Source organism: Gambusia affinis, linkage group LG06 (assembly GCF_019740435.1).
Source record: "Gambusia affinis linkage group LG06, SWU_Gaff_1.0, whole genome shotgun sequence".
Lineage (NCBI taxonomy): Eukaryota > Metazoa > Chordata > Actinopteri > Cyprinodontiformes > Poeciliidae > Gambusia > Gambusia affinis.
Window position 1 is genome coordinate 3,096,985 of NC_057873.1, and position 23,195 is coordinate 3,120,179.

Genomic DNA, 23,195 nt, shown 5'->3' on the forward strand with positions numbered 1-23,195 from the left:
CTAAACATTTATCTACATAACTAAATATTATGTTCAAATATTTTAGTCAAATACTTGGCTTGTTAGCTAAACATTTAGATATATCTAACAAGCTAAATGTTTAACTCCAAACATAATATGTAGCTTTCTAAATAAAAAATAATATTTACCCATATTTATTTAGCAGTGTTAATATTCTTAATCTTTATCTAATGTTTTCAGTAGTTTGAAATTATGTAAATTTGACAGTTGAATATGCAAATATTTTTGAACATCAACAAACTACACAATCTGCAGGTGATCAAATAATTCAAGTGAACATTTGAAGATCCTGAAAGGTTCTTCTCCATTTTTCAGAACCATCTCAGTGGTGGTACAAGCCGGGTCGAGCCATGTCATCACTTTGATTGGCAGCAAACCACATTCACTGATCGACCCGTGAATTTATGTCACCGGATGAGCAAGCAGTTCGGACAAACGGCGCCAACTGGACAGAGCAACGTACAAATATACCCAGAGATTTCAGAGAAGCTGGCCGACCACAAACAGGCGCTTCAAAATGACATCATCAGAGCGCCGACCGCACCTCAAAGGAACACGAGGTCAATGGAGACACAACCAACCGGGCTAGAACCCAACCAGAGGTTAAAGCTGCAGTACGGCACTTTCTCTTTATGTATTTGTTGAAATTATCACTGTGTTGTGACAACATAGTATGAGACAGAAAGATCTGTCACAATAACAAATTTAAATTGTAATTGTGATAAATGATAATATTGTTGTTTTGAGGCCATTTTCAAGTAATATAATGTCAACAATAATAATAATAATAATAATAATAATAATGCAAGAACACATTCTTAAAGATTAATAAACTTTAAATTTTAATGGACATTTAAACACTGGAACTGGAAGACATCTTAAATATCCAAAATAAATAAACAGAACAACAAATAAAATGAATGAAAGATTAGTTGAGACCAAAGCACCAGACTTGACCAGTTTTTTGGTAGAAAGAGAAAAACGATAAATAATGGAAACTATTGAACAAATACGTAAAGAACATATATTTTTATAAAAGTTAGTTACTGCAGCTTTAACCGGACAGAGTGAGAAATGACAATGAAGCAGCTGCTGAAACCCCATCAGCTTCCTACCTCATGACAGTCTTGGAGAAATCTCTGAAGTTCCCACTGGTCGTTCAGTTTTTCCAGCCATTGCTGGGCCAGTACCCTGTTCTGGTTTCCCCTGAAACACAAACAGAAGGAAGATTTTAAAAAACAGAAGGATTTAAAAAAACAGAAAGATTTAAACCCAGAACTTAAAAACCTTCCGGATAAACATAAATAAATTTTGTTGCTTTTGAGTTGTCTAAGCATTTGTCAACTAAGTGGAAGAAATTACTAGCATTTTTTTATTTAATAAACTCTACCTAAAAGCTGAATTTTGTGTTTATTCGTCAGAGATGAACGATATATCAACACTAATGTCAATATCAGCTGATGTTAGTAACTATTTAACATATCAGTATTGGTCCAATTCATAAAACTGCCAATTTCAACAACAAATATTTATTTTGCTGTCTGTTTCTGGCCATTTTTTATTCTTTCCAAAGGTGTCAAACAGTAGAGAAATATACATATTGGCATATCGGTTATCGGCCATAACAGCAATATTAACAGTGATATCTGCCCACATTTTCATATTGGTGCATCGCTATTTACTTGTGTTGTCTTTGACAAATATTTAAATTGGTTTGATGTTTTGAAACACTGAAGTGTGACAAACATGCAATAAGTCATTTTCTGCAAAAATAATTGCAAAAGTTTTGCTCTTTTTACCAAAGTTTCTGGTCTAGTTTCTAGTGTAAATATCTTAGTACAATTGAAATAGGACAAAACTATCTTAACAGTAACTTTTGAGCAAGAAGGAGCTTGTTTTAAGTCACTAATTTGTTAATCTTGACAAAAAAATGACCAGTTGTGATGGCAGATAATTTCACTGATAACATGGGGAAAAATGTCTTATTGGTGAAATAATCTTTTTTTTCATAGATTTTAAGAAATTATTGACATAAAACATGCTCCTACATCTTGCTGAAAAGTTACTTCTAAGTTAGTTGGTAATATTTTGTGTTTTTGCAGTGTACTCTGGCTGTAGTTACCATTAATACACATTGAAAATTGTTGGATATGGCACTAACGCATAATATCTCATTTAAATGCATCCAAACTGCATCAGTGCACAGATGCTTATTGGTCCAGTGAGCTGGTTTAGGTGCAGATTTTAGAGCAAGCTCGCATACATTCATGGTAATCAAATACGAAAAGCATGTGGTTCAAAACCTCAGCTGTCACCCAGATTTTACGGTCAGGGTTGTGCTTTTGGACCAAACGGGCCCTTTTGTCTGTCTCTTTGTCTCCCTGAGAGTCTCTCTCTTTGTTCTCAAAACTGTTGTTGTGTTTTACCAGCTGCTTAGATTTTTGAGACTGACGCACCCAGAATGGTGCAGAGAGTTTTAGCTAAAAATCAAAAACAAAGACATCTAAAATCTATAGCTGTTCATAGCTGTTCTGTATTTGTTTTACTTTATTCTGTTAGCTAGGGATGCAAACAAATAGTCAACTTATTATTGTGGTTTAATAGATTAAAATTAGTTCCTCTCAATTAACTAATAACGTCCACTGAGACCTTATTTTAGTGTTGTAGTTTGGCCGCCATCCAGCAGAGGGCGCCGCAGGCCATCCTTTAACGGAGTCGCTGATTCAGGATTAAAGATGGCGGCGGGGACATAACAGAGAAACGGTCCGGTGTTGGATTTAAAATGAGTTTTATCCTGTTCCGTTTTGAAATATAAACACTCGACAACCTCCTTAAGTTATCGCCTTAACAGCAGCGTCGACTTCTCATTCAAGTATTTCCGATGTGCTGCGAAGGTTAGGAGATATGATGACAGTAAAGCAGAAAAAAATGTAACATAACAGAAAAAATCATGGCGCCAATAAGTAAGGTTGATTTGTGAGAGCTTTTCTGAGTTAATGCACTTTATCGACCGAAGTTTCAACAATCCTTCAAGAGCAACAACATCTGTGTTCATGAGAAATTAAGTGTGTCACAGATTTTTATTATTTTGACGTTTAATTTTTTTATTCAGCAATTTAAGAGGATCCTGTTTTATTACATTATATATGTGTAATAATGCGAGTACCACAATTTTCTGTTTACTATCTAATACAGCTGACCAGAGGTTTTTAGTAACGAGTTACATTTACTCTCTTACATTATTACATCCACTTGAGTAACTTTTTTTTTTTTATTTAGAAAAACTTTACTTTTAGGACTATTTTACTACGCTGCACTTTGAGTGATTTTATTATGAATTGTCTCTACTCTAACCTGAGTAAATCTCGGGAAGTTAAATCCGCTGTAGATGAACTTGTTGATTGATGACTTGCATCCTGCCAGCGTTTCTTACCTCTTGGCGAGAGTGTCGATGCGCTCCCGGATTCGCTCGGAGTAGATGTTGTTCTGGCTGATCAGGCTTTCTCCCGCCTCGATCACAGCTTTGATCCTGTGCAGGTTGAGCTCCATGGTGGTAGTGAAGTCCTTATGTTTCTTGATGGCGACCTCAACCGTTTCCACCGTGGTGGGGAGCTCCACGTGGGCCAGAGCCGATTCCTGGAGGATGAACAGGACAACCGCGAAGTGACTCAAAGTCAGAGACACAACAATAAGGAATTGAGCGAAAATTAGGCAAAATTCATACTTTGCACATCTTTAATGCTTTCATTTAGGGTTTCTACTGCTTCTAAAAACAACCCAAGAGCTTAAAAAGAGCCATACGGTCGTTTTTTTAGTGTCTGGAAATTGAGCCATTTCAAAACCTCCAAATCAGCAGGGCACTGCTCGTTGCCTAGCAACCCCAGCAGAACTCAGCCCCGTTGCCTAGCAACCTGTAGATTTGCTGCTAGAAACTACCAACTGTTTTGTTGTGTACTTAACATCCAGACTTACATGACATTGTTAAGTGATGCTACATTTAAATAAACACAGAGCCAGTATGGCCAATATCGCTGATTATTTTTTAAAGTTTGATAAATCGTCAAACTCTTGATCGTTACTCTTTATTGTGGTTTTTCTGTTGAACTATTTTGTTAAAGCGTATGACAGAATTTAGATAAAGTGTATAGGTGTCTACAAAAAGCTTTAATAATACTAACTTGATTAACAGAAAAACTAACATTTGTGTGTACTGCTAGGCAAAAAGTTATCATTTGAAAGGGATTTTTTTATGGTAGAGTTAAGAAACTACAATACAACAATAAAACATTTCATGAGGGAATATGAAACTAAAGTATCGATCCGATACTAATCCCAACTTGGTTTTGATATTATCGATATTTTGGATAAATCCTCCTACTTCAGCCACTTGCTGCATTCTTGTTGGTTGTGCAGGAGACTCTACTAATGCTTTTCAAAGCTGTACGGTCATATAATTGCTCTAATCATAATGTTTTGAGTTTTAAAAATCTCACCTGGTTGTTCAGGAAGGACTCCGCTTGTTTGACGTCTCGCAGGAACAGGTGAAAGATGTGAGCTTGGACCAGAACCTCCCTCCGGCTCTCCCACATCTCCAGGAGCTTGTTCCAGCCGACGTCGAGCTTCTGCAGCCACTGCTGCAGGGCGGCCTGCGGCAGGGGGGCGTCCTCTGACTCCAGCAGCTCGTTCATGGCCTGCAGACGCTCGTAGTCTTCCTCGTACCTGGATCCGGTCCGGACGGCGCGTTAGGTGAAACACGGCAGAAAGGAGACTTGTTGGAGCAGCCACCTACCGTCCGATCTCCTCTTTGAGAGCGGCGTGCTTGTTGATGAGCTTCTCTGCCTCCTCCAGATCGTTGGGCAGCTGATCCGAGGCAGCGGCTGTTTGGGTCTGGACCAGCCAGGTGAGGAAGGAGTCCAGGTCCTGATGGGACATGACATGGGTCTCACTTCTAAGCTGCTGATGTTAGATGAATTTGTACAGGCAGTTAGGAATTTAAAATGCAGTGGTTGGTACACTTGTGCTAATCCGCTATTAGCAGCAGTTTTTGCTAACTTTGAAAACATTTAGCACACTTGGTTTCCTTTAACCAGTTTTTCCAGATAAATTCTAAAGCAATAATTTATTTGGCTGTTTGTAAACTTTCAGTTGAATAAAGCAGGCAGCTTTTCAAACAATGCTAGCAGGACGAACCAGACTGATTGCTAACATAAGACGCTAACAGTAGTTTAAATTGTCAACTCATTTTGTCCTAAAATAGTAAAACTTCTTGTACACAGTGTAAAATTATCTCTTTTAAAATCGATAGCAGTGGTGGGCTCCCTTGTACTATTAGAGGACCGAATTTTTCATTAACATTTTTGCTAACTTTGAAAATATTTGCCGCTCTTATCTTCCCCTAATCTAATTAATTTTCTTGATAAATTCTAAAGCTCTGTTTAAGTTGTTGGTTATTTGATTTCTGTGTACCTGTATGAAGCTCTGCAGCCTGCTGGCCACCATCAGCGAGTCCTCACATCCCTGTAGCGTCCTTTTAAGCTCCTCCCACTCGACGCTGATGCCATCGAACGGCACCAGGATCTCCATGGTTCGGCTGGGATGAGCGGCGGCCAGAAACTCTGCTTCCTCCTGCATCAGCCCAAAGGGAAAAGCTACGATCAGAAACGGCTTTATTTGAACCGTTAGGATTCCTCTGTGGGCTTCCTGCACCTGTAGATGCAGCAGTTTGGGCTCCAGGACAGACAGCGCCCCCTCCATGGTGGAGAGGCGTCGCTGCAGAGCGAGGACGCCCCCCAGGTCGCTGCCCATGTACTGCGTGGCGTCGATGGCTTTCCTCTTGTCCTGGATCTGGGACTTGATCTCGGCGCACTCCAGGAGGTAATTCTGCAGGCGAAGCATCGAGTCGAGCTGATCCTTCTTCTGCTCCACCAGCTCAACGATGGTGTTCCACCTGCCGCACAAAACAAACAAAAACAGATGCAGGAATTCACTTTAATGGTCAATTTTACTTAAACATTGCTCTCTGTCAAAAATGCCAATGCTAGTTAGCGTAGCCAGTGTGACGAAGGTTTTTTATGGTTTTAATGTAACAGTAAATTGTTTCTCCGACATTAGCAGATTTTACAGCGCGTTCATGAGGTTGATTGACAATGCTAAGCCCCGCCTCCTGTTTCTGATTGTTTTGGTGCATTTCTTCAGATGGCAGCTCAGGAAAGAGGTGGAGAAGATCGATGTTTTCACAGATTATCTGTCTCAAGACAAACTGACACAGCATAGTGACAGTTTTTACAAATATATATAAAAATATATATTTTTAAATAAAATTACAGCTTTAAATCTTAAAAAATATGAGAATTTGTATTTATTTATTATTTATATATTTATATATTTATATTTTTGGTACTTATATGAATTATTGTCATTTCTGTCCTTAAATTACAAAATTTTCAACTTAACTTTACATTTTGGTTAATCTGATTATGTAATTTTAAAATATTAAATTATTGATAATTTGATCAGTAGACTTTTTACCAAATGCTTCTTTACTCTTGAGTACAATTTTTGTGAACTCTGCTCACGTCTGATTGTAAGTTAGTTATCTTATTTTAAGGGTACCAAGATATTTTCAGACCAAAATTACTTGGTAACATTTTGTGTTTTTGACTTCAGTTCCTGCTTGAAGACTAATGAGGATTTAAGTGGAAAAGCTAACCCAAATATTATATACTTTCATTGGTTAAAAAGAGATGGATGTTGTATTTAACCTGTGAAAGCCTGAAGAGGTGATAATAAAATCAAATCTTTTGTGTTTGTTGATTTTTGTGGACATGTGATGAGAGCTGAGCTCATCCTGAGGGAGGAGAGCAGCACAGATGGTCACCCTGAGACCGCGAGAGGAGCCAAGGTCACAAGACTCTGCTGCTGCCAGACATTAAAGCAGTCAATGAACAAGTCAACACACACACACACACACACTGAATGGTAGTTTATAAGACATACAACTCAATTAATTACATAAATTTTAATACAATTAAACCTTTTTACATACAGAAGTACTGAGTTCACGTTTCTGGTACAACCCATAAATCTGACGCACAGGCAACAATTTCACCAACAGCGATGGATAACAAAGCTGCTTCTCTTGGGCGTTAATTTCTGCTTCTGATGGGACGTTGGGACAGACTGTTGTGTTCAAGTTGTGCTAAAAGGAGTTGGACGATTATGGCTGTTTTAGATAGAAAAAAAAAAGGAACAAAATGTTGGCAAAAAAATTCTGAAATTGTTAGATCAATCTGTAAAATTTTCAAAAGAAATTAGGAAATTTCCCGGTTTGAAAACCCACAGATTTACTTAAAAAAAAAATAAATAAATCTCAAATGTTTAAATTAAAGTCAGAAATTTTCTAGAAAAAAATCATGGAAAATTCTGAGTGTGAAAATTTGCAAAATTGTAAAAAAAAAAAAAAAAAAAAAAAAAAAACACCTCAGAAATGTACTTCTCTTTTTTCCGCCCTAACATGCCGCTGTAGTTTTGTCTTAATTCAAATGTACAAAGATATTTGCACTAGGAGATAGACAAACAGTACTTGTTAAGATTCTGTGTTTTTGCAGTGTGAATTCAAGGTTCAGGTCAAAAACGTCCGTTTAAAGTTTCACTTTCAGTTGGTTCTTTTACCATTTCTAGCAGCGCAAATTCATAATTCCAGGGCCAAGAATGAGATTCAAAGTCGCATCAGTACCTAGATTAGCAAGCCATGTTGCGTCGTCTGCAATGTTTTTGTACCTGGAGTTGAGGTGATCCTGACAACCTCTGACCTCCGCTGAAGACGGATGACCTCCGTCCAGCAGCTGCTGAACGATCTGATTGACGTCCAGGATCCTCCCCATCAGGCTGTTCATCTCCTGGTCCAGGCTTTCAAACCTAAATCGCAGAGAAGGGTGGATTTGGAAACTGAGAGCGTTCTGTGTTTCTCTGTCGGATCCTCGGAGTTCCCCCTCACCTGTGCGCCACCACTTCCACGTCCTCCAGCTTCTCCGGGATCTCCATCTTCTCCAGCCACTGCTCCTTCTCGTCGATCCAGAGCTCGCAGGCGTTCACCTCGCTGAACATGCGGTACACGGCGAGCGCGTCGTGGAGCCACTGCTGTCTGAGTACGGCGACCTCTGCGACCTCCGTGTACAGCTGCTCCACCTCACCCAAACGCACCTGAACCTCCTGCAGACAGGTGAGGAAACAAAGTCACACCACATGCTTACAAAGATTAAAAATATATAATGAAAGCTGCAGTTTGTAACTTTTAGAAATCCTATTTTTTTACATATTTGTTGAAATTGTCACCATGTTATGAAAAAATAAGACAAAGCTCTTCTGCTTTCTCCCAGAGCTAATTGGAAACAACCAATCAGAGCCAGGGGGCGGGTCATAGTGCTGTCAATCACACGCCAGCTGGTGCTACAATGCAGCTAGCATAGCCACTGATGACTGGATAAATATTTTTCTGTAACAGTATGTGATTTCTCCACCATTAGCAAATTTAGCAGCGGGTACATGAGATTGATTGAAAGCGCTAAGACACTCCTCCTGGCTCTGATTGGCTCGTTTTGTTACATTTCTAACAACTCTGGGAGGAGGTGGAGGAGATCCATCTTTTTACAGATTATCTGTCGCATGGTGACAGATAATGTTTATGTCAGTAAAAAAAAGTATATATATATATATATATAAGTTATACATATTGATATATATTTGATCAAATTATCATTACATCATAAAAAGATCTATCTCTAGAGAAATACATGATTCAGTCAGGAACAACCAATCAGAGCCAGGAGGAGGAGCTTAGTGCTGTCAATCATATCTGTAGCTTAGCTCTCATGCTCTCCGCTGCACTACAGCAAGTTTAGCACAACATAGGCTCCCACCAATGCTAAAGCTAGTTAGCATGGCCACCAATGATGACGGGTAAATGGTTTTCCTGTAAGTTGTTTCTCTGCCGTTAGCGCACTTAGAAACTCATACATTAGGTTAATTCCTTAAGTGCCTCATGTTGCTAATTTGCATCAAACCTGGACACTACAAATTAATCAATATGGAAGTAGAGGATACAGACTGCAGCTTTAACATGTTTAGCCTCCACAACTCACCTCCTGCTCTGTGTACTGCAGAGACAGCACCACCATGTGTTTGCGCAGAGCAACTACATGTAACCTGTGTTTATCGATGGCCTCCGTCACGCCCTTGTGCTTCTTCAGCAGCGACTGAGTGGAGTACTCGTCGTGGCCAAAGTCCTCGCTGGAGACCAGGCGGTAGGCGTCCTGCAGCCACGCCGCCACGTCGTCCGTCTCCGTGGAGAACTGGAAGAAGTTGAGCGCCTCCTGCAGGTGGCCGAGATGCTGCGCCGCCTGGTCCTCCAGCTTCTTCCACTCGTCTTTCACCTCCATGATGCGCTCCTGGATCCCCGCCGTGCCGAAGCTCTTTTCGGTCAGAATCTGTTTCCCCCGCTTTATGGTGTTCTGGAAAAACAGATTTAAGAAGGAGGTGAAGAAAAAACACAAACAAACTGAGCAAAACTGACTGAAACGGACAAAAATCATCAAAAACCAAGGCTGGAACTTTAATTTAAATTAATTAGTTATATAGATTTCAATGCATTTTTTGTTTTTACATATAAAAGATCTGATCTGGAACCTTTTTTCAGTGCAGTCGTGAATCTGATGCACATTGGAAAACAGCAATGGAGGACAAACCTGCTTCGTATGGAAGCCTTTAACTGTCAGAAGTTAGAAATAAATTCAGGAGTGGTAACTCAATATAACAAGAAAGTTTCTCCGTAAAACGACTAATTTCAAATCTCGTTACGACAAAATTTTTTGTTAAATCAGAAAAACCTGCTACTTACAAGAGGCAAAACTCGTTAAAATGAGAAATTTAAAATTTTTTGTTAAAATGCCAACTTTACTTTTATAACGAGTTTTAAAGCTGGAAGGTTTGTTACGTAGACACAAATTTTATTTCTTGTTATAACGACTAACTTATTGAATCGGGGGGGAAAAAAAATCGAGTTTTTGCGAAATGCGAAGGAGAAAGTTTGCCGTTATAACAACAAAATTTATTGCTGCAATGAGACTTTTACAGTTTTTTATGAGATATAAATTTCATTCTAAGATTTTTTTTTAAATCCTGTGAAAATAAGAAAGTTTTCTTTTTAAAACAATATAACGAATATTATTTTCTTTTGCCTGATTTATTCACTTCTTGTTACAGATTTGAATTATTGGCATTTTGATGTCATTTTTAATTATTAAATGATTTATAACGTTATAGATTTTTTATAAAAATACTTTTTTTACTGTTACGAGCAATTTCTTGCTACTTTTTACTTTTGAGTAAAAATATGTTGAAGTAGTGATATACTCTTACTTGAGTAATTCTTTTGGTTTTCTGCCCTCATCTAATCTATTTATTCAATCATTTAGCAGCAAAAAGAGTTTTTGAACTGTAAATGTTGCTTATCTTGTTGATACGGTTTGGTTAAAATGTGGTGAATTGCTCATAGATCAGGACTTTGGAGCCCATTTTAAAGGTCGCAGGTTAAAAACACACCTGCAGCAGCGAGCGGTGCGCCAGCAGCTCCCCGGCCAGAGTCTTGTGTTTCTGTAGCAACCGCAGCACGCTGCTCAGGTCCTTCCCGAAGCCCTGAGACGCCAGGATGGAGCTTTTCTCTCGGATCCAGGCCTCTGACTCCTCCAGCTCCTAACGGAGACCAAAACAACTGGTTAAAAACAAAAACAACCGGTCTGTTCTTGAAAAACTAAAGTTTGCAATTAAAAAAAGATATTGGGATTTCTGCACATTGGAGTAAAAATATAAACATATGCTGTCTTCTTGCTTTATTTTCAGACATCTCATCATCTCCTGATTTGTCCAGGAAGAAGTCTGAAGGATTCCCCTAACCGACCCACCTGGAAAAACGCCCACAGCTGCCTCGACTCCTCCAGCTCCGCGCGGCGTTTAGCGGCTAGCTGTTTCAGCTCCTCCAGGCAGGAAGAGACGTGGTTCACACGGTTGCAGATCACCTGCGGGTCGCACGGCTGGTAGCCTGGGAGGCAAAAGCAATCGACTCACAGACCCGGAGTAAAACTGGTGAAAATGACACACAATGTGTTCCAGAAAGCCACTCTGAGCTAGAGTGATATTAACTGACAATAAAAATAGAGGATTTTCTTTGTAGTTCATGAGCAAAAACTTGTAATTTAAGAGAAATTGGTTGCAACTAATTCTATTGCGGTTTTTCCATCATTAAAAACAGAAAGTTCCTTGTTAAAACGAGAAATAAAGTTACGCTTTATTTCTTCTAGACGACATTTAAAAATGCCAAAAGGTGTGGCTCCGAAGATTAAAGTCAGAAAAGTGAGAAAGACGACAAAATTCTGGGAAAAATATATACATATTTTTTTAGATTAAATTTGGAATTCAGAGAAAAAAATTATTCTGTGGTGAAAGTTGGAATTTGAAAAAAACTCAAATAAAAATGAATATTCTCTAAAGTCGATTAGATACAAAAGAGCATTTGGAAAACTGAGAGAACAAAAAAGAATTCAGGATTTTTTTTCTCAGATTTTGACTTTGATCTGAGAATTCTGGAAAAAAATATAATTATTTTTTTACTTAGTCTCCCTAATCCTTTTCTGTTACTAATTAACTTTAGAGAAAATTCAATGTTTTTATTTATTTTTTACTGTAAATAAAGTAGACATTTCTGAGTTTTGGTGTCATTCAGATCAACGTTTATTGTTGTCTCAGTGAGAACTATCATCTCCATAACGGATCACAGAACCAGATTTTTGCCCTGCAGGTTGTCAGTGGGGCGTTTCGTACCCTCTATGGTGGTGAATTTGAGCGCCGCAGCGTTGAGCGTCTCGACTCTCTCCGCCTGAACGGAGATGTCAGCTTCCTGCAGGCTGTGCTTCTGCAGCAGGTCGTCCACTTCCAGGAGATGCTTCCCGAAGTCCTTCGACAGCAGCAGAGCCTGGGAGCACGAAAAGAAACATTCATTCATTCACGTTTTAAACTACACATTTTACAAGCATCAAACTCTGATTCTCTCACGGAAAGTGAAGAATTTTAAATTTTCTGAGTACATTTTAAATAAAATAGCCACATTAATATTTCTCCTGCTTAGCTAAGTTTTTGTAAAACCTGTTTTTTCTTCAGATATGAAAAAAGTCAATTTTATTCGTAGAGTACATTGCAGCTCAAAGAGACTTGCATCATACAAATAAAGAAAGAAATGCAGAACAAGACTAAAGAACTCTTTTTTTTCCTGGAAACTGACAAGCTGTCATATGACAATTATGGAGCTACATTGGGGCCATAAAGTTTGTTCTAAAGAAAAGATTTTAAACTGGGAAAAAAAAGTCTCATTTCTTTTAAAAGTTTTGAATAAAATGTATAGTCACAATTTAGCTCTGTACTATTCAGTTGCGCATGAACACTGTAAAAACACAAAATATTACCAAGTATTTTTGTCTAAGTTCGAGTGGAAACTGACTCGTAAGGAACGTTTCAAGAAATTGTAGTTTGTTTTCATAATATTAATAAAAAAGTTTTACTTCCACAGGCAGATTATTTAGTTTATAACAAAACATTTTGCACTTATAATAAATAAAATAATCTTCCAGTGGAAGTAGAAATTTTCTATCAATATTCTCATCCAGCCTTGTGCTCATTGTAGTTATATGGAAGAAAATTGCTGTCACATAACAAAATGCATGTTCGAACACTTATCACATTGTTATTATATTGCGTAAATGTGATAATTTCATCCAGAAGGTGGCGGTAGAGTGCTTTTAATGCATGCATAATGCACACCAGAACAAGTTTCACATCTAATGTATTCTTGTATTAGTTTTGACCTTGACGACATTCTTATTAAAATGTGATTTTCCATACTGAGTTTTCTGAACATTTTGTACATCTGTTTGCAAATTTCTGAGAATTTAATTTGTATGTTTTTCTGTCTGATTATGTTTAAATTTTTTAGAGCCTAAATGTGTTTGTGAAAGGCGCTAAGCATTTAAAAATTTACTTTAGCTGTTAGGGGAGACCATAGATTACAAACTAAAACTTCAGCTTAAAAATTAAATGCAATTTTAAAAGATGTTTGCTACATTTGAGTATTTTTTGCAACATTGATTGTAAAAATTATTCCACATTGTAAAATTATTTACCCGCTGGAAGAAGGTTCATGATTTATAGTTAAAATCTTTTTTTTTTTTATTTAAATTTGAGTGAAACAAAGACATTTATTTTAAGGCCGATATCAAAATTTGGGCCAGTATCGATATCCGATGTTAACATTGCTGTTATGGCCTACATTATATTTATTTCACTACAGTTTCAACAGATTTGGAAAAAAACAACCAGAAAAGATAAAAATAAATATCAATTGTTCCAATTTATTTTATTTATCGGACCAATACGATACGTGAAAAAATTAATCATCTCGGCCGATACCGATGTATTATGGATCCCTAAAAGGCACTGCTAATAATAACAATAATAATAATAATGATGATGATGATAATGATTGTTTCCTACCTGTGTGTCCTCCATCCAGTCGATCATGTAGACCATGTCCTGAAAGGTTTTCTGCAGAGCCAGGTTCTTCTCCAGCCGGGTCCGCCTGCCGGCCACCAGCTCCTTCAGCAGGCTCCACTGGCCCAGGATGTTCTCCTTGCAGGCCAGGATGCGCCGGATGTCGTAGTATCCCTCCTTCTCCATCTCCGAGGAGAGCTCCATCACCACGCCGATGCGCTCCTCGTACGAGGCGATGTCCGCCTCGATGGCCTCGTGCTTCTTCATCGCCGCCTCCACGGCCGGCAGATCGTAGCCGAAGTTATCCTGCAGGAAGAAAAGCAATAATTAGGGTTACATAATCTGTAATAAGAAACAATGCTTTGATTAGTTTTTTGCTTGAAACAGTCGTATTTTCACCATGTTATTCATTCATTTAGAAATGACACTAAATATTTAGTTTGTGGCCAAATATTTGGCTACAACTAAATATTTAGTTACCTAGCTACATATTTCGTTGGAGTCTAAATATTTAACTTGCTAAATAAGTATTTAACTCAAAGTTGGTTAAAAAAATAATTTTCTAACTCAACATTTAGAAAAAAAAATATTTTCTAGATATTTAAAAGAAAATCTAAATAAATAAATATTTAACTTCAAACTAAATATTTAGTGTAAAAACATTTATCTCTAAGCTACAGTTTTAGTATAGAGCTAAACATCTATCTTGTCAACTACGTTTTCATTTTGTTGCTAAAGTTTTGACTTCAAACTAAATCCTTGCTAGCTAAAAATTTAGTTTGGAGCTAAATGTGTTTGTAAACTAAATATTTCACCTGTTAATTTAATATTTAGTTTGAAACGGAGTTTTTTCTACAAGAATTAATAACTTGATGAAAATATGACAAAATAAAACAAGCCCCATTTTTGTTCTCTTATGAAAAACTAAATAATCCATAGTATTGCTGCTAATTTATCTTTACAAACGGTTCTTCATAAAGTTAGCTAGCAGATGCTTTTTTTTTGCATGAAATCACAGGAAGTGCATCTTTCCTACCTGCGACACGAGTCTCTGGTTCTCGTTGAGCCAGGCTTGCCTCATGGTCGTCTTGTGATCGAAGCGTTGAGCTAGCAACTCCAGCTTCTCCTGACGAATCAGCTCCTTACGCAGAGCCACGCCCCTCTCATGCTCCGCCTTCTCCAGGCGCTCCCAGGCCTGCACGAAAAACGGCAAAAACCAACAAAGTTAAATAATTAGGAAAAAACTGCGATGGAGTACATTTCCACCAAAAGACTCTTGGAAATTTCTGAGAAAAAAAAGTCAGAAATGTGCAAATAAAAATATCAAACTTTGAGATTTATCTGAGAAATTTTCTACAAAAGACATGGAATTTTCAAAATTTCCAAAGTCGAAAATTTCCAGGTTCTCCTTAAATTTTTAACATTTCAAATTGTAAAATTTCCAAATTTTTTCAACAAATATTTTGAGATTGAACTCTGGATTTCTGAGAATTTTTACAACAAATTTCTGACTTTTTAGAATAATAATTTCAAAAATATTTTCTACAAAAATTCTGAATTTAATTTTAAAATAGAACTTTCAAGCAAATTTTTTGACATTCTGAAATTTCCGAGCTTTTTCAAGAAAATTTCAGATTATTCTGAAATTTTTCTAGCAAATTTCTCAGTTCTCCAGAAAATTTCTGAGCTTAATCTGAATGTTTTGTTTATGTTTAGAACAAATTTTGAAACAAAAAAATTACCAATTTTTTCCTGCAAATTTTTGACTTCAAACTCAGAGATTTCAAAGATTTCTCTTAAAAATTTATGCCAAAATTCAAGTCTTTCCTAAAAAAAAAGTTAAATTCTGAGTTTCTGGTGGAAACGTACTCTTCGCTTTTTATTTTCTGTCTACAGTGGTAGCAGAAATATGACTGTATATATACGTTTTCTTTCTAAAACAGAAACGTGGGAGTGATTTTAGGAAGAGGTGTAAACCTTGTTGATGTCTGAGATGAGCTTCCCGTCTTGAGGCACGTAGGGTTTCTGGTTATTGGCTCTGAGTTTGCTTTGGATGGTGAACAGAAGGACCTCAAGGTTTCCTTTTTCCTGAAACCTGGACAAAAACAAAAAGATTTAACCTCTGTTATCCTCTCATTTGACAAGATTTCCCTGTTTTTTTAGTATTTTTTCACCTCTTAAAGCAAAACATAAAGTCACACTCAGGATCTTAACCAAGGAAACTCTTAATCTGGTTTCTTTCTGCACGTTTTGTGTTGAGAAATAGAGTAATGCTAACAGTTAGCAACTAGCTGCTGTGGTAGTTGCTAACTGTATTACCAGGGGAATAAAATGTCGTTTCATACTTGATGGGCTTCTCTATCGTGCAGTAGGTTGTGAAGGCCTGCAGCTGCTGCTGGACTCCAGTCAGAGAGTTGGCGAATTTCTGGTTGCTGATGACGGCGATGGTTTTCTCGATCCACTCCAGCAGGTCCGACGCCAGCGCGTCGTAGCGGTTGATGATTGTTTTTGTCTCGATGCAGTTGTCCAACACCTGAGAGCGAGAAATAAAAAATGTATAAAAATAAAAACCTGACGAAATATGGACAAATTTTCTTCTCTCTTTGTTTTTGTTTTTTTTCCTCCGTATTTTAATGTGTGGAATCAGTAAAATAGGTTAGAAATCAGAATAAATGTATTTACATTACATATTAGAATTTAATAAATTACATTTTGACTCATATTTTCCCACTGGTGTTTGCTAGACTAAAACTTACGGAGAAAAGCAAAATAAAAACAGTTCAGACAAAAAAGAGCGAAAAATTATAATTACTAAAAATAAAAAAACATTTTTTTAAAATAAATACAAATAAATGCTTTTTATGCTTTAGGTGCTACTTTTACTTATTTTTTAACTTTGAAAGTCTCTGAATATGTTTCAGAATTTTTTCATTTACAAATAATTTTATGTTTTTATATAAACTTTTCCTGCTTCCCAATTTATTTCAATTTGATAAACATCAGGAAAATCTTTTAAAGATATATATATATATATATATATATATATATATATATATATATATATATATATATATATATATATATATATATATATGTATATATATATATTTAAGATACTTTTGATGTACAAACAAATTCAAGATCTGGAAAAGTAGGATGGAAAAAAAAAGAAATGCTAATGATAGCCTTCATGCTAACATTAGCATGATAGCTAAAATAAGCATTTTGCTAATTTGTTATTCATTAGTTATGTTTATCATAAGTCAACATGCTAGAGATAGCTCACATGCTACCAACAGCATTTAAGCTAACCTTAGCATTTTGCCTAGCTTTAGTTTATACACTTTATTTCGGCTAACAGTGACTTACAGTGGACTGGTCACTGTTAGTGAACCTGCTCTTGATTACTCACATCCTACTGGTAGCGTCAACATGCTAGTCATTCTATATGCTAGCGATAGCCCTAGTGCTAATGACAGTCTACAGCTAAAATAAGCATTTTAGCTAATTTTTTATATATTAGCCATATTTAACATACTGAACGGAGTAAATCAATACAAGTCCACATGCTAGTGATAGCATTGACGCTAACCTTAGCATTGTTGCTAATTTTTATCATCAGATGATCATCATCTGGATTCCAACCAACTTTGGAAGGGCCCATTTAAATTAAAATATAATTAAAATATTCTAGTTATTTACTCATGGCACTTTGTAAAATAAAATTTAAAAAATCAAAAATATCCCAACTTGAACTTTCTTGCACCGCCTCCTGCTTTGACAGCATTATATCTGTGAGTAAAAGGTGCATCTGTTACCTTGCCAACCCTCTTCCCCTCCACAATAAGAGCCTTCATCTTGGAGAAGTAGTGGTAGTAGGAGACCACGTACGTAATGATGGACTTTTCATCTGGATTCTCTGTGTTCACATCTGGAGGAAAGAAAACAAAACAAAACTCAGGCCAATGGAGGACCAACCCACCACTTTTCCTCACTTTCTTCTTCTACTACTCTTTAATTTGAATTATTTCCTGTTGTATCAACTGCTAACGTTATTAGCCTTTTACTTTCATGAACAGAGAAAATGTTCCTGGTTTAGTTCTCCAGACGGTCATGGAAGATGGCGGCTCGTACTGAGCCCAGGTTCTGGTTCTGGTTCTGCTGGAGGTTTTTTCCTGTTGAAGGGGAGTTTTTCCTCTCCGCTGTCGCCATGTGCATGCTTTTTTTTCTCAGAATTATAACGTTTTAATCAGAAAATTTTTCAGAATTCTGAGGGAAAAAATCAAAACTCTAAAATTAAAATAAAAAATTGTTGTTGTTTTTTTCAATTTAAAATTGTTTATTGTATCTAGTTTTTAAATATTATTGTATTTTTTTCAGATTATAGAGAACTTTTTAAAAAATTACTATTTATTCTTGCTTTTGGTTGGGTGGTGTCTACGTTTTTAGTTTCACTGGTGAGAAACTTAATTTTGTTTCACTGTATGTCTAGTAGATATTGAAGAATTTGAATTCATTTGAATTTTTGATTTTTATTTTGAATTTGAACGACGAATTGATAATAAAGTCGACTGACTTTGCTGCTGTGCATTGAATGTTCCCACAGGGGAGGGTTTGGACTTTGGCTAATTTATTTCCACCATCAGCTGCATTTTTATTTGGCTTGAAGTTTTTCCTGGTTAATAATTAAATAAATTCTTAAAACGTTTGACAAAAAAACCCCAAACTATACCTAGTTTTGCATGTATTTGAGCTTTAAAACAACGCTGTATTTGTTGTACTGAACCAAAGAGCAGCATTGAAACTAAGAATTTTCCATGAGACTGTATTTAATCTTCCTCACCTTCGGGGTCCAGGAGTTTGGTGAGACCTAGGTGGTGCTCGGCGACGTTGAAGGCTTGCTGCAGGTTGTGCGTCGCATTGGAGCGCGTCAGCTTGTTGAACTCTATCAGGTCCGGTCTGCCGGGCGGAAACACACACACTCTCATGGAAAAAAATTATTTTAGCTCACCGGAAACTCACATCTGTGGTGAAAACCCGGCCCAGGCTGAGCAGCTGCTACCTGTGTCTGTGAATGAGGGCGTTGAAGGCCAGGCCGTCTCTCCAGCAGGTGGTGAAGTTCTGAATGTTTACCTCTGAGTACCTGCAGCAGAAATTAAAGATTTGTCAAATCAAAAGGTTCGCCATGGAGAAGGAGACCAGATTTAAAAGAAAAGACGTAAAATCTTTGTTTTAAGGTTAGATTGATATAAATAAAATTATTTCTGCACAAAATTATTCTTAGATAATCAGATTTTATTCTGCTCAGTTCTGCCTATTTTGAGCTTTGTTAGGGCCTCTGTCACTTTAAATCCAAACAACCTGCTCCTGACTTTGAAAAGCATAAGTGGTGTCTCCTGCACAACCAACAAGGATCCAGAGTCATTTCTGAATGATAAGTCAACAACAAAACATTATTGAACAGCACTAAACAGTAAAACCAGCTCACCAAATGTGCTGGAATTCAGCTTTGGTTACTAGGTAATGGGCCTGGGGGTTGCTAGGTAACGGTGATTCCGGAAGGTTTTTGAAACGGCTCATTTTGCAGACAGCAATAAACAGTTTGGTGGGGTTTAAAGCAATTGGGCTGTTTTTAGAAGCAGTTGTATGGAAGACAATTAGGGCCACTGGAAAAAAAAGAAAGTCTGACTTTTTAACAGAATTATGACTTGATTTCAGAAAATTGAAGTCAGAATTCTGAGGGGAAAAAAAACATTTCAGAAGAAAGTCAGAATTTTGGGGGAAAAAAAGTTATTTCTCACATTCAAGTCACAATTCAGAGAAAAAAGTTAAAATTGTGAAAGAAAAGGTAGATCTGAGAAAAAAAAAATTTGACTTTTCAGTGGCACTAATCTTCTTCCGTACAGTTGAGACCCAAATGTCTGTTATTAAACCTGCAGGTTGTGAGTTTTGGGTAAATGTTAGGCGGGTCTGGGTCCTGATGCTGCTCACCCTGCAGTCTTCATCTGGCACCACAGCAGCAGCGCGTCCTTGGCGGAGCGGGTCTCTCTGTTGTCCGCTGTGTTTATTTTGATCACCTGGATCTGAGCAGGAACACAGCAAGGCACAAGATCAGAGTTTTTCTGACACGTTGTCCTGTAAACACAAGATTCTAACATAATTCTGGCTGTAAAAAAATACAGAGAAAGATGGTGAAGACATTTAATGAAGGCACCTTCTTTTTCTTGAAAGATTTAGATATTTATGTAAAATTGATGCTTTTTATTAGCTTGTAAATTAGAGAAAATCCATAATAAAGTAAAACCTTTTACAACAGATTAAAGCAGCCTGCATCATCAATCAGAAAGTGAAAAAGAAATGTGAATTTAAAGCAAAATAATAAAAATTGTGACTTATTATTTGCCATAGAGATTCAATGCTAACTGTTTCCTTAAGCTATTAGAAGCAGATTTTAATAAAGCCTGCTCTGCCGGTGACAGTGACATGATACAAGGTAATGGGGGACATGACACCCTACAACCAGCTGCTGTAGAGACACAAACCCACTCTCACATTAGAGGACACGTAAACAAAGATAAACAGGTCGTGGAAAGTAGACAAACATGAAAGAGATAATAGGAAAAACATCATAAACACTCATTTGATTTACATGTCGAGAGTTTTTGGATCATAGATCCAATTTAATCTATTCTTCTAATATCACTAAACAGACTTCTGGAATCTGACTCACTTTCTACAACAACTTGCTGTTTGCTAAACAAAGCAGATGTCTGCATTAACCCTTCATAAATACTTTTACCTCTGAATTTATTGCAAATAATAACAGTGTGTTATTATCTGTAGTTCCGTAAATATGTTAGCTTTACCTCGTCAATCCTCTGTCTGTCTGTCTGTCTGTCTGTCTGTCTGTCTGTCTGTCTGTCTGTCCCTGTTTCTGCCTGTCTGCAGTCACTGCAGTGCTTTGGCCCTGCCTGCTGACCTGGCAAAGCAAACTCTCTCTTTCACCTCAGAGGCAGGAGGGAAAGGAAAAAAGAGGTGGAGATGAGATGAGGGGGAAAAGTGCAGCATAAAAAGCTGAGAGCTAGTCTTTCTTTTGTTGTTTATGGGAAAATGTCAGGAAATGTCTTTTGTGCCAAAATATTTATTTAATGTAAATAACAGAGGGATACTTACTGGAGATGTAAAGATAGCGAGCTAAATCTATCTAGTTTCTGGTTGCTAGATCTATTTTTTTGCCAGCTAGACGTATTTTATATTGATAGCATAATCTAACTCTCAATCCACAGAATTATAACATATATAAATGTTAAAATACTTTCACTAAAAGCAGATAAAAACATTAAAAGCTTTGAATTATTGACTCTAAAATACCTCACGTTTATCTGTTTGAGGTTTTGCTAGCATTGCAGATAATATTAGAACCAGAAAAGGTTTCAGGAAGGTAACAGAACCAAGGTTAACTGAACAATGTCAAGAAAGGATTTCAAATAATATGTGAACAACCCTTAGACTTGAACATCTACCGAACCTCTTAGTTAGCATGATCAATTTAATTATTTATGCTGTATAAATATTTGATTTAGCATTGAACTAGTCTCCCAAAATAGTGATTCTTTTCTTATTTGTTCTTTTTTTTTTTACATTGGACAGTTTGTGTCCAGCATGTCTGTCTCATTTCTTATCAGAACCAAACTTTTTGGCATTAAAGGAGCACAAATTCAAAGGTTTCCTTCCTGGAGAGTTGGATCTATTTTTCAAAAATCTTTCTGAATCAGCCCACAAACGTCATTCTGGGCTACAGAGGTAACACAAATTATTAACACAATAATTCTCTTAGTTGTGCAAGTAGCCTCTTTGAGCGTGACACTGCTGCGTCCCCAGAGACGTCCGTTCTCTGTGAAATCTACACAACGGGACGAATATTGCTAAGCAAGCACTGTGCAGTAAAGCAGCGCTGTAGCAGTGAGGCGAATTTAAGGGAAGCTGGAGGCTTTTTGTACTTACACACCAGAAGGCGGCGGCTGCAGCAGCTCTGGGCTCCTGAGTGACATTCAGGCTGGACCAAACATGGCCGCCGCTGTCGCACAAACACGACGCAGCAGCGGTGATCGCTTTCCCCAAACTGAGACGCTCAGAGCGCACCATAATTAATAATGCTACAGCTGATTATATACCAGAGTCAGACATCTGATCTATTATCCTGAAGGCAAGAAGAACTGAGCATCTAAGAAAACCTGAAAGGCTATTTATTTATTGCACAACTGATCATGTACTTGCAAAAACATAAGGTAACTATTTTAATTATTTAAGTTAAATAGTGCCACATGGTGCCACTTTATAGAATAATCAAGTAAATATTAAGTTCAGTTGCTGTAAAAATCCCTTAAATATCAAAGCATGATTTAAAATAAATTTTACTTCCTTGCTTAACGCCTTGAAATTAGGCCTCTGTCTCTTTAAAAGCTCCTGCTCTCTGAAGCTCCGCCTTCAGGAAGTCATGGCTCCTCTATTAACCCTTTAACGTTTTCACCAGCGTTTCACAGAGAAGCAGCTCCTATAACGAGCTCAGCAGTTCCACCAGGTGTTTGCTAATTGCTGCTGGCTAGTCTGAAGGAGATGAGAGGGGGCGGAGCTTCATCCTCGAAGGTGAAAGCAGGTGGAACAACATATTTAAGCTAACATGTAGCCTTTGAGCTGATTGGGTAATGCTACCACTTTCCGTCAGAATGTTGACAGGAGGCTGAGGACAACATGACGCGATTTTCATCATCCATCTGAAACAATAACAGACCATTTTGGCCATTCAGGGACCTTTAGTGCTGAGATCCAGTCCATTAACCCCAGAAACAAAATAAAAGACAATGACCCGCCATGGCAGAGTCCCAACAACCAGAAACGGGTTCAACCTGCAGACACAGAGACCAGATAATCTCTAAAAGCCACCCTGCAGTTCCTCCACATAATATTGCTTCTCGAGAATCAAAAAAGCGTACAGCAACACTCCAAGGACAGAGGTCTAGTTAAAGTCTAGGTTCTCTTTCAAACATTTGGAACCTCTTTCCCCAAAACTCTGGAGTAAGCTTCACCAAGAAGACTGAACACTGTGGCCTGCCAGTAGATTTAACACTTTAATTTAAGTTCAACGTTGGATATCCTCCTCTACCTGCTATTCTTACGCCGGTTCTCGGTGAAGCATTGAACAGGGAGGTCAACCATGACTTTCCTAAATTCATTTTTTAAATAAAACGGATAAGCACCGAGACAATTTAAAGAGTTTGAAATTTACCTGAAAGCGAAGGATGATGGTCCAGATGAGGCCGAGGGTGAGGCGATGGTTTCCATCCACGATGTCGTGGGAACCGACGTTTTCCAGATGAACTCTCTGCTCTTTCAGGAACTGCAGAGCTTTGTCCACGTTTTCCAGGCTGTGGATCCGCATACGACCCCTGGTAGGTCTCGGCTAGGGGAGAACAGAAGGACTCATCACCACTTCACTTCCACCTAACTGGGACTACTATCGCTGCAACATCATTAGCGTGGCTAATCATACACCAAGGCTGATTTTTAAAACCTTTAATCAA

The 23,195-nt window shown here is 37.5% G+C and overlaps 1 protein-coding gene and 1 long non-coding RNA gene across 8 annotated transcripts in view; one reads left to right on the top strand and one right to left on the bottom strand.

Annotated features, from left to right (window-relative positions):
- Nucleotides 1-23,195, bottom strand: part of LOC122832862 (spectrin beta chain, non-erythrocytic 4-like) — a 78,807-nt gene that overhangs the window by 38,718 nt on the left and 16,894 nt on the right. For 6 of the 7 annotated variants that reach the window (XR_006370883.1, XR_006370882.1, XM_044120039.1 and 3 more), the window contains 21 exons: nucleotides 22,901-23,074; nucleotides 19,606-19,697; nucleotides 18,677-18,757; nucleotides 18,458-18,573; nucleotides 17,433-17,545; nucleotides 15,960-16,147; nucleotides 15,592-15,709; nucleotides 14,651-14,809; nucleotides 13,618-13,920; nucleotides 11,896-12,046; nucleotides 10,980-11,116; nucleotides 10,621-10,770; nucleotides 9,162-9,530; nucleotides 8,018-8,232; nucleotides 7,801-7,938; nucleotides 5,728-5,968; nucleotides 5,488-5,646; nucleotides 4,811-4,941; nucleotides 4,515-4,740; nucleotides 3,455-3,657; nucleotides 1,137-1,227 (listed from right to left, as the gene is read on the bottom strand). Coding sequence is in view for 5 of the 7 variants with exons in the window: in XM_044120039.1 (XP_043975974.1) it covers nucleotides 1,137-1,227; nucleotides 3,455-3,657; nucleotides 4,515-4,740; nucleotides 4,811-4,941; nucleotides 5,488-5,646; nucleotides 5,728-5,968; nucleotides 7,801-7,938; nucleotides 8,018-8,232; nucleotides 9,162-9,530; nucleotides 10,621-10,770; nucleotides 10,980-11,116; nucleotides 11,896-12,046; nucleotides 13,618-13,920; nucleotides 14,651-14,809; nucleotides 15,592-15,709; nucleotides 15,960-16,147; nucleotides 17,433-17,545; nucleotides 18,458-18,573; nucleotides 18,677-18,757; nucleotides 19,606-19,697; nucleotides 22,901-23,074 (3,555 nt within the window). In the remaining 2 variants the exon portion in view is untranslated. Of the gene's footprint in view, nucleotides 1-1,136; nucleotides 1,228-3,454; nucleotides 3,658-4,514; nucleotides 4,741-4,810; nucleotides 4,942-5,487; nucleotides 5,647-5,727; nucleotides 5,969-7,800; nucleotides 7,939-8,017; nucleotides 8,233-9,161; nucleotides 9,531-10,620; nucleotides 10,771-10,979; nucleotides 11,117-11,895; nucleotides 12,047-13,617; nucleotides 13,921-14,650; nucleotides 14,810-15,591; nucleotides 15,710-15,959; nucleotides 16,148-17,432; nucleotides 17,546-18,457; nucleotides 18,574-18,676; nucleotides 18,758-18,975; nucleotides 19,093-19,605; nucleotides 19,698-22,900; nucleotides 23,075-23,195 lie in introns of those variants that run through there. The other variant, XM_044120043.1, reaches the window with a different exon arrangement.
- On the top strand, nucleotides 2,842-5,632 carry LOC122832929. The gene is made up of 3 exons (XR_006370898.1): nucleotides 2,842-2,915; nucleotides 4,557-4,921; nucleotides 5,498-5,632. It is a non-coding gene; the product is annotated as an uncharacterized LOC122832929 (long non-coding RNA).